This window comes from Mus pahari, chromosome 4, assembly GCF_900095145.1.
Source record: "Mus pahari chromosome 4, PAHARI_EIJ_v1.1, whole genome shotgun sequence".
In the NCBI taxonomy this organism is placed as follows: domain Eukaryota; kingdom Metazoa; phylum Chordata; class Mammalia; order Rodentia; family Muridae; genus Mus; species Mus pahari.
In genome coordinates, this window is record NC_034593.1 from 19,156,481 (window position 1) to 19,168,413 (window position 11,933).

The 11,933-nt window shown below is 33.5% G+C and overlaps 1 protein-coding gene across 1 annotated transcript in view; it reads right to left on the reverse strand.

Annotated features, from left to right (window-relative positions):
* Positions 1 to 11,933, reverse strand: part of Naaladl2 (N-acetylated alpha-linked acidic dipeptidase like 2) — a 686,844-nt gene that overhangs the window by 172,628 nt on the left and 502,283 nt on the right. The window contains exon 11 of the mRNA XM_029538072.1: positions 8,350 to 8,445. Within this exon, the coding sequence (XP_029393932.1) occupies positions 8,350 to 8,445 (96 nt within the window). The remainder of the gene's footprint in view (positions 1 to 8,349; positions 8,446 to 11,933) is intronic.

Below are 11,933 nucleotides of genomic sequence, written 5' to 3' on the forward strand. Positions count from 1 at the left end.
GAGGAAGGTGCCCAAATGTCTGGAGCCTGAAACAGGGTCTGTCCCAGAAGCTAGGTTGCTTCTGTCTGTCCCAAAGCTGTGTAGCTTCTGTGGTCCACACTGTCATCAGTGCAGACTGGAGCCTAGGCGAACCAGAGCAAAGATGGCTCCCTCATCAGCTCAAGCAGTGAGAGCCCTCCTGGGCAGACACCTCTCTTCTGGTGGGGAAGGTTTCTGTATGTCTGGAGCCAGAAAGGGGATCTTTCCCAGAAGCTGTGTTGCTTCTACAGGCTTCCCACTCCCCGGCAACTCAGTGGAGCAGAGATGGCTCTCTTACCAGCTCAGGCAGTGAGAACCCTCCCGGGCAGACACCTCTCCTCTGGCAGGAAAGGTGCCAGATGTCTGGAGCCAGAAATGGAGTCCGTTCCAGTAGCTATGTCGCTTCTGCAGTCCCCCCTCTCCCTAGCAATGCACTGGAGCAAAGATGGCTCTCTTACCAGTTCAGGCACTTGATTCCATTTCCTTTAATAGTAGGCTATCACTGATACAATATAGTACAGCATAGCATTAAGGAAAAGTCAATGCATTTCACAACACCTTTCCTCATCGGGGAATTCAACTTGTTAACATTCAATATAGGAGACAGATAAAAAATTGCAACAGATAACAAATCCAGAGCTGTATTTGAAGGACTGAAGAAATATATCTATTATAGATTTATCTATATATAATTTATAGACTTTCTGCATATGTATTGAACAAGATTGAGAATAGGTAATAAATAGGATAATATTAGAAACAAATCCAATGTGTATAATATTGACCATTGAATAAAATATGGTTAAAATAGATTATGCTTTATTTTAGAAGGTAGAGATTTTACCCTATGAATCTCTATTAACTGATGTAAGGCTAATAGAGTTCCAATCAGTAAAGTTCTACAAATTAATTTTGTAAAGTAAAAAAATCAGTTAACAAAAAAAAAAAAAAAAAAGAAGAAGAAGAAACCAACACTAAGTTATCTGTATGAAACTGGAAATCCTAATGGAAGATAGAGTGGGCTTCCAAGAAGTAATATGGGAGGAAGTGAAAATGAATATCTCTGTCACTTATTAGTTCTTACTACATAAGTGTCTGTTTGTGCACATATACACATATGGCCAGCTGTGACTTCACTCTCCTCTGAGACAATGGGGCCTACTTTCAAGGCACTGAACTCTTCAGATTAAAGTCTATGATAGACTCCAAGAGGTGGCACAGGTCATCTTGATATGTAGTATTATATTAGATTTTTTTTCTTAATAAGTAGACAGTGCCTGGAGCTGTTAAATCTCTTTATTTTACAAGTTTGCTTCAACAGCACTTTTGGAAAAGTCATTTGACCTTACACCCTTGGGTTCATCTTTTATGCACTGGTTACTATTCTCTCTTTCTACATTCATCTAGGTGACTTTGACAGTGACATTGTCCAAGACTGGTGTCAAAACACATACATTCCTACTCAGAGTAAGTGAGAAATGTGGAACTCAAAACATAAATTCATTTCCAATTTCTTGATAGGTTCTGAAAATAAGAAACACATATGTGCACAGTGTACAAAATTGAATTATCACCAAAATGGTTATTCTACTTATTGGGATACTACATTTTGAATTAGATGTAAAAAGCTTCTGAAATGCATGCGTTGACCTTTAAATTTGTCACATTATTTATATTCATATACATCTATTCTCACGTCATTATATACCTTCCAACAATATTTTACATTGCTCATGTGCTGATATTTTTGCTGTATATGAACAAATACAGGTTCAAATAAGAATTCTTCTTTTTTGTTTATAGGTAGATTTATTTTACTTTTATGCATTTGTGGGAATGCACGTATGTACATGTGTGAGGGTATTTGCCGGGCCAGAATAAAGGCAACATGAAGTTCTTCTGTGTTTATGTTCTTGGTGCTTTTGTGATGCATAGTAGGAATGTTAGGAACTAAATCAGGTTCTGCTACAAAAAAACAAACAAACAAACAAACAAACAAACAAACAAACAGAAAATGGACCCACTGAGTCTCATCTCTAGCTCCCAGGGCTTGATTTTGATATAACTGAGTAAAGTATGCACATTCAGAGGGTAATAGGCTTTCTAGTTTCATATCTTACAATGCAGTAATAATTCTTTTAACACACTGTAGCATTGATTACAATATTTATGTTGATGGCTAATATTTTTAATAAAGATTGTTAAATGTTGATATATTTTAAATAATAATAATAACCTTTTAGGTAGTAAAACCAAAACAACAAAAACTGATTATCTCAGGCATTCCTTTAGAAACTATAACATTTTTACAGTATAATGAAAAACAATAAACTAAACTCCTGTACTTAAAAAAAAATCATATCTGCAAAGCAATCTCCAATTTCTGTAAAGGAAGACATTGAGTTTAATTATACATTTGTTAAAAAAAAAAACTATAATATTTCCTTCTCGGTGCATAAAAGTTTGGTTTTAATGTACTATCTTCTCCCTTAAGTGGCTCTAACCCACAGTTTTCATTACAACATGTGATTTCTGCATTGAAAATACTTCCCCAGGATATTATCTGTTTTAATGTATGATATGAGGACATGAAGTGGAACTCCCCACAAAGACACTTTGCATCTATTATTATGAAGTTCAAACAACATGGAACATTGTATAAATATTTCCTTTCAGATTATATATTTAGAATAATTTCAAATATACACATGGGAACATAAATATATACATTGGGGTAAAAAAATATATATGGGAGGATAAGTATTACTACATTTGATTTTTGTAAAAAGATTTATCCAAACAATTCATCGCCAACATTAGAGCACTTTGTGAAATGCTGATATTTGATGATTCAGATCAAAATGACAGCCTGGTGTTATGTTAGTTTTAAGACATATACCAGAGAACTTCACCAGTTTTGAGAATAAAACGTGCCTTAGAAACCGAAAATCACAAAAAAAAGAAAAAAAGAAAAAAAGAAAAGAAAGAAGCAACTAAGTCACACATGACATCATAATGCTTGCCAGTTCTAGTCCAGGCTGGAACACTCAGCTAGATCATGTTCAAAAGGAGAGGGAAGCTAAGATTTCATCTCTTAAAATAGATTAACATTTCAGGGTTCATCTATTTAGAATAATTGCTAAGGTAGTAAAATATTAATCAATATAGTGGTAACTATTTTACTCAGAAAACCAGTTGATAGGAATATGTAATTAATATCTCCTGAAATGTTGAAAATCAAAATATACCTGATGATTTTTATCATTAGTGAAATTGCCACTATTTTTTCACATTATTGAAAATTAAATTAAAAGATATATCTATGAAATGAGGTCAAATATTATTTTATTTTCTAAATGCAAATTATATAAGAATTATTAAATGGAAACTATCCCAGAAAACCACAAATGAATAATATTCAGATATCACTGGGAAACATAAACTCAATGCATATATCTACATTACAGTTTCTGCTTCCTTTGTTCAGGTAACCTCACATAAGAGGGGTTGGAAAGATTTTAAGAGCCAGAATACTAGGAAGTCTATAGGGAAACAGTCTCTCCTAGAAATAGATGTGTCAACAAGACCAAACAGTGAAATACCAAATTAAAGTGGAAATGAAATGAATACACACACACACACACACACACACACACACACACACACATTGTCCCACCTCTAGACAAAGAACTACCTAGCAAGTAATGAGTGCTTAGGAGGAGAATACGTCTCTTTCAGGCGTGACCCCCTTTCTTGATTGTACTATATAGAATAGTCAAAACGAAAATGGTATATAAAAAAATCTGCTCAGAAGGTTGTATTTATATATTTATGTATTTGTACAAACACACACACATGCACACACACACACATACACACACACGCACATACTCATGCATTGCATGGACACCTGCACTTAGCAATATTAAACAGAAGAAAAAGATGCTATGAATTGAGATCAACATAGTGTGGAAATGGGTAGATTTTTATGGAAGAGAGAAAGAAAAAAAATTATAGAACTCTACTTCACTTAAAATCCAATAGTACTTTTTAAAGATATTTTTCATACATATTCTGTACAAACAATGAAAAACCAATTATTTGTTATTCATGAGTAAGCTCATAAGCAGAATTCATTCTGATTATGTCATTGTACCATGTAAGGGAATTTTACTAAGTATTGTTCACTAGTATCATTTTTCTTCAGACACAAATAATAAAATCCCACTATCTCCCTCTATTTTCATCTCATGTTCTGTAACTTTATGGTCCCTCTTAAAGTAGTTCCTCAAATTTGACAATGTTTTTCCTTTAACAAATACTTATTATGGTTTTCACACATTGTCACCAACATCTAATTTTAAATCACCTTCAAATAAACTCATGCATGCCAAAGGTGAAATGCCTTAAATTTTTGAATGCCCCTTCCTGGTGAATTATTCTCCATATGTCCTGGTCTGTCCTCTCTCTTCAAGGCTGTTATGGAGCTGGGCGTTTGCTGTTTCAGGGTGGGTCTTTCCTCCTCTGCTTTTGTTTGTACTACTCTTTGCTGACATCACTATCTTTTTTTTTGGCTTGTGACATTAAAATGACTTTTAGATATATCCCTTTGAACCAACTTATATGTGTTTATTGATTTTGTAATTCAAGTGATTTTACCACATGCTTGGTTTATTGTCAACTAACAGAAATGCCTAGGTAGTTAATAACAATTTGTGAGATAATTGTTGAAGATTTAGAGACACAGTAAGAAAACCCCTGAGTATAGGAGGAGAAATAAGCTTATTTAAAATATAAATACATGATGATTTTTAAATGTACTTACTAAAGGATTAAGCAGCTAGAATTTATACTAGTTTTTATTCATGCTTTAGTCTTTGAAGGAATTAGAGTGGCTTTCATGATAACTCAGAAGCTAAACTGTGATTTGTAAGACACTACAGCAGAGGGTAAGGAGAGCCTGCTTATCATCCATCCCTGCAGCATGTGTGGTCCTTCAGCAGCCTCACACACAGCACTGACAGCTGAAGCCATGATGGACTGCAACTTTTGGCATCCGTACTGAGTCTCATTCATTACATTCTTAGGTCCTGTGCTTTATATCAAAAGAAAAATGCCAAGAAAGATTCAGAGAGAAAAATAAACCTTAAAAGACAACATTGAAGACCTGCTTTCAAGGACTCAATTCACTTAACATGAATGGAGATTGCTGGTTTATTTTGAAACACTGGTTAAATGCAGAAAAGCACAAAACATAAACAGTTGTCATTTAGTACATAGAAAATTTAGATTGATATAAAATTACATTTGTGTTTTTTATCAAAGTTCTAAAATGCAAAGAGATGCTTTCTGGGAGACGGTGATTGATTATATCACAAATATTAATACACTATTTTGTCTTACATCAGTACTGTTTGAAAATCAGCTCTGACTGAAAGGATTTAAGATGTTAGCCTTAAAAGGTGACGACAGTTAAATGAAAAATCTCAAAAATTCTTCAATATTGGCTAATATTGCATCATTGAGTAGTCATGTTAAATAATAATATTTTAAAGCAATACTAATCACTCTTATTAATTTATATAGCATCCCTTGTACAAGATTTGTCCTAGTTAGTAAATAACAACATATACATGTTTCTGTTTCCTAACTTAGATAAGTGTCATTTCACTGCAGTATAGAATAGTTGTCAATAATACACTGTGGTCAAACCACTTACAGCAGATACAATATTCTAACAATCATAATTCTTCACACATTAAAATTTACCCTCAATGTCTATATATTAAACATAGCACCATTATTTATTTAATTAGACTAACACTATTTTTTCATGTTGAAAAGCTATAAATCATTACTAGATACAGAGAGAGACAATAGAAAAAAACTACTTTTTGGCTCTCACATACAAATATTATTCAGAAAATCCAGGTAAATAATCTACTTTAAAGACATTAGCTTTTTAAGTTTTAATGTTAAGAATATCAAATTTGTTGAGAAAATACTAACATCATTCTTATTATCTTTGAATATAATTAGTCTATTACTTTCTATATTAATAATAAAATAAAATTCAATTGTAAAATATTAATACTTTGGAGGTACACTAAAACAAAAATTCATGTTACATATTACCAAGCTATGTGTTTGAATTTCTTAATTGTTTTTGTTGTTGATTATGATGATAATAAAACTGGATATTAAAATCAAGTCACATAATATTAAATATTTTCTTTATGGATCTCCATTCCTGCTACTAATTATTTAAGTCTGAACTCCTGAAGTATAATTTCTTCCCTTGGTCTATGCTATGTTTGTGAATGCATAAACTTTCAAATTTTGGAAGGAGAATTAACATTGGGATATATACATATATATTTAAAACTTTCATAGATATCTATGGTATGCTCTTACTTTGTTTATGATCTTTTAAAGGCAAGGAATTTGGTCGAATATTTCTTTAAGTTTCTAATAAAAATATATGTTTAACATCTAATATAATAGAAAACACATGTAGAACATGAGGGAAGAAAAGTGTGCAATCCATGTGATACTTATGTATACTCAGTTATCACATGGAGTGCTGAGCCTCTGTAAATAGTCAGGCTGTGTTCCTAGCCAATTGTTTACTCACCCATCTTTTACCAAAATACTCCCAAAAGTTCTAGTTGTTATGTGGAGCAAAATCCCAGCTACTGAGAATTAATGTGCACTCATCCTCTGAAGTAAGGCCAAGCAAGTTCTGTGTCTGGAGATTTCATCATCTATATCACTAACCCCTTTATATGTCTGATGTCAATACAGTCTCAAGTTGCTATTTCACAAAAATCCTTTATTTCTCTAATCAATAGAAAAGAAGAAATAGAGAAAAATATAACGATTGCATCATTTTATAATCCCATAAGAATTTTCTTAAAAAGAGCAAACAAATGTAGAACAGGTATTCAGAGGATTAAGTGAATTGTCGAGCATATGCTATATATACAGATGATTTTTTATCTAAATATCCATTTAAAGTCCTATATCTCCCTTTGTATATTCATATACAAATATATGGAAACATATGTAATATGTATATAATATCTAGGTATTAGAAACGTACTTTGTATTTTAAATGGTAAAGAAGGATCTGATGGCAACTTCTCTTTAGTTATATCTGCATAATAATGTAGAAATAAGATGAAGGTACTGAAAATGAATTCAGGCAACTGGAGTTGATTGTAAAGGAAAACATAATAAATATTATGAGCTTAGATGAATTTTAAGTAGACTGTAATTCAAACTTCACTTCCGAAGTTCAAAAACTAAATTTACATAGTTCCTGAATATCAGAGACACGTACAGACCCCTGGGATTCAATCCTGAACTTACGCAGTGGCCGCATGCTGAGGTTCGCGCCTTTTACCACACTTCCTCTTTTTAGGGAGAAAAACGGCCTGTCATATTTTTCTAAGATTTAAGGATGACTAAATAATTCTAGTAAGTACACATAAATATGGATTATTTTAATGGTACTGAAATATCAATATATACTGCAAAGTCTATCCTGAAGAGTCAGGCTTTGACAGGTTAGAATAATAATTTGTAAATGTAAAAACTCATAGGATGCCATTTGATAAGAGAAACCATAAATTTATTTTCTCCACTCTGGAAAAATTATGTTTTTTCTGAATAATAAAATTATGGCTAAAGATACACAGCAGAAAAGTGCCATATTATAAATGCAGTTCTTTACCCAATAAAACAAGCTTCTCTTTTACTGAGACTAAACTATGTGTGCAACAGACCCCATAGGGTGGCTCGGTTTGTAAAGGTGACTACTGGCCAAGCCTGAGAGTCTGATGACCCACATCGTAGAAGGCAAGTGTCAACTGACATCAGAAAGTTATCATTCATACTATGTGATCACATGACACATGTCTATTCCCATGTGTCATATATACACATGCATACAAATTAAATAGTTAAAAGTACAAGAAATAAATGTACTAAAAGGAAATGTTGGATAGATAAGTTAGAAAGTTTATTTTTTTTTATGATCATCTGAATTTCCTGTCCATTGAAAATAAAAGACAAGTTTGATTTTAGGCTAAGGGCAAAAATATTTATTTTGTTGACACTTGGTTTGTCTTAAATCCTGCATCTATCATTTCTCTTGAATGATTTTATTATCTCTTTCCCAAACATTTTCTATCATCATTACTACTTATGAAAGCATTGTCTTGACTGATTATTCTCTTCTACCTATGGAAGACAAATAAACAAATAACAGTAACAAAAAAACAAAAAGTTGTTTTCATTCTATTTGTGAGTTCACAGGGGCATGCCCACCTTAGTAATGGCTTCATGGAGGTTGAAAGACGGATCTACTTCTTCAATTTTTGATGCATGTGTTGGAAAAATGGCCTCAGAGAGAAAACTTGGACCCTGTGACAGACAAAAGAAAAAGTCTTCATTGATTTTGATTTTCATATTTTAATTAGATTTTCTCTTTAAAAAAGTATAAATTGCTTTGAGGTTACTGCTGAGTGTGAGCTTCATCTGAATTATATAATTATCCACCCCAGAATATTTATAAATTTATGTAAATAGGATTGTATTACTTTTAACATGCTATATGCTCATAAAATGGTAGTTTATCATCAAAAGGATAACCTTTTATATTTCTCTCATATTTACTCTAATTATAATTTATACTTACATACATAAAGGATATATTAGACTTCAAAATCTCTATTATAATTCCTTTTTTATTTTTATATATTCTGTGTTTAATGGCTAGAAGACAACAGTATTTTTTGATAAAAATAACTACCTAAAAGAGCATAGAGAAAACGGGCATGACATGGTATTTTAAGTATAATGATGGCATCATCAAAACAATAAGAAGCAGGTAAAAATCACATGTGTCTTTACGGGCTGCCTAAAAGTTGACTGAGAATAGTATCAAAATCTTATGTTCAATACCCTTTGTCTACATAATTTTACTCGCAAATGTTCATTGCAATAGTCTAATTTGAGGTTTCTAACATCTGCTGCTCTATCAATACTGGATTATCACAAAAACTTTCCCTCAGATACATTGTTGTTGCCCTGGGTCACAAATATTCTGAAGCATTAAGTCTGCAGGACTTGCCCCTTCATATGGCTCAGCAGTTCACAGATAATGTAGTTGTTGATGTGGGCCAACTCATAGCCCTGGATCTGGGCCTGGGTGGTAGCTGGGTTAATCAGCCTTGCATCTCTCCTGCACCATGACCACCAGAGTGAGCTCTCCAGCACTGCCCCAGTAAGGCCACCAAATGCTTAAGCCATTATGGGACAGGGCCAACTCTCCTGATTTCGTGACCCAGGGGCTAGCTCTCCCATCTGCTGGAGTTAGGGAGAAGGAGAGTATATTGGATATTTTAAAAGGACTGAATTTTAATGCTTCTAATTTGTTTCACTATAAAGACTGCGAGGTTGCTATTTATATTTTTCATGTAAGATATTGAGGATGATGATGGAAAGGAAAGGTTGTGGTTTAATGGTGATGTGGTTATGTGTCAAGCTGATAATGGTTAATTGTCCAGATTTATGTCAATTTAACCCAAGCTAAAGTCATCTGAAAGGAGGAAACCCTAATTGAAAAGAGTAGCCTCCATAGGATATAGGTGTAAGGTATATTCTTAATTAATGAATGCTGGGAGTTGGCCCAGTCCATTGTGGGTGGTGCCATCTTGAGCTGAGGATTCTGTGTTCTATTAGAAAGCAGGCTGCATTCTATTAGAAAGCAGGCTGCATGAACAATGTGGAGCAAGGCAGTAAGGAACATGCCTCCATGGACCCTGCATCAGCAGCAGCATCCGAGTTTCTGCCCTGCCTGGGTTTCTGCCCTCCTTACTGTGCTTTGTGAAACTGAGTAAAATAAATCCTTTCCTTCTTAAGTTGCTTGTATTTATGGAGTTTCATCACAGCAATAGTAATCCTAAGACTTTAAAATTATAGGAAAGGGAAAATTGGAACATGATCTATATAAATATGTAGGTTGACAGAAGATGATGGATGGATAGACAGATAAATATTACTTAATAGAAACACAGAGATTCATTCTTAAAAAAAATGATTTAACATGTTCAGGCCAGCAATGGCTATAGGAAAGGAATGATTTCAATATGATTTTTTTAAAAAAAAATAGTATGTATTGTTGGTAACCAATAGCCAATCAGAACTTTTTAATATATTAATGCTTAGGATTATGCCATCAGAATGTTTTGAAGATACACTGATGAAGAATAGATCCTATGTCTTTCTGGAAAAGAACATGAACTAAAAGGTATCAGTACCTACCAACCCTTCTCTCATCCCTCATTTCATCAGGTCTGCTAACTGAAAACAAACGTGTTTAAATCTCTCAAATCCCAGTCAATACTAAGTTTGATAAAACTTTTCACAAGTTAAAGATGACACAGTATTTTGTAGCTATTTTCTCTGAATTGAAGCAGTTCTCCTGGAAGAAGGAGGGAGAGGAATGAGACCCAAGGAATATAATAAGTTGTAATGTTGTGACCTGCATGGCTTTGCAATTTACCTGACTGAGATATCAGGCAATGAAGATATGACAGTCATAAACAGAAAGCTGGGGACATGTGGCCTATCCATTCTCATAAGAGCCATCAACACTATCCTGGAAACCAGCATGTTTATAACATATAGAATACAGATAACTCTAAAGCTAAATTAGCATACATATGATGATTTGTTTGTGATATTAATTACAATTTAACAATTACTTTTTTACTCTCCCTGTTTCTCTTCCCTGTCCACTTTCCTGGTCCCCTTTATTTGCTCAAGTATTCATTCCTCATTGTGCCTTCATGTCTGTTTTCCCAAAATGAAAGTCTAAATACTTTGTCTAGTTTTCTCACTCTCTCTTTGTACACTTTCTTGCTTCTTTTTATTACATTGCTTTCTTTTCCATTATAATCCCTGTTCATTTACACACACACACACACACACACACACACACACACACACACAGAAACTATATGTTATTTCACTAAAACATTTTTTTTTTTTGCTTTTAACCCTTACTCTCAATAAAGCATACTAGCTTGTTTAAACATATTCAAAACATTTAAAAATTTATTGTTTATCATGACGGGACATTCATGCATGCATGCATGCCACAATAGACATGTAGAAGTCAGGTGAAATCTAGAGAGAATTGCTTTGATCATACTACTGTGAGGGTCCAAGAGATTAAACTCATATCTTCAGGCTTAGTAGCAACAGATTCATCAGCTGAGCCTTCATCATTTATATAATTCTTTTGTTGTTGTTTTCCTTTTTCAATTTCTCTATCTATCTATCTATCTATCTATCTATCTATCTATCTATCTATCTATCTATCTATCTATCTAACCATCCATCTACATACCAGTTCATTTGAAACTGAATCTTTCTATGGAACCCGTGTCCTGGAACTCAGTGAATAGACAAAGCTGGCATTAAACTCATAGAACTACACCTGCTTCTGCCTCTAGAAAGTCAGAACTGAAGGTGGACAACGCCACACCTACTTAATTTATATTATTTTACATAGTTATTTAACATATAGAGTTTGTCATGGGTATTCATTAATTTACAATAAAATCTTTCTTTCTTTCTTTTTTTAATTTTGTTTTTTTATTAGATATTTTTTAATTTAAATTTCAAATTCTATCCTGAAAGTTCCCTATATTCTCCCCATGCCCCTGCTCCCCTACCCACCCACTCCAACTTCTTGGCCCTGGCATTCCCCTGTACTGGGAAAGTTTGCAAGACCAACGGACCTCTCTTCCCAATGATGACTGAATAGGCCATCTTCTGCTACATATGCATCTAGAGACACAAGCTCTGGGGTACTGGTTAGTTCATATTATTGTTCCACCTAT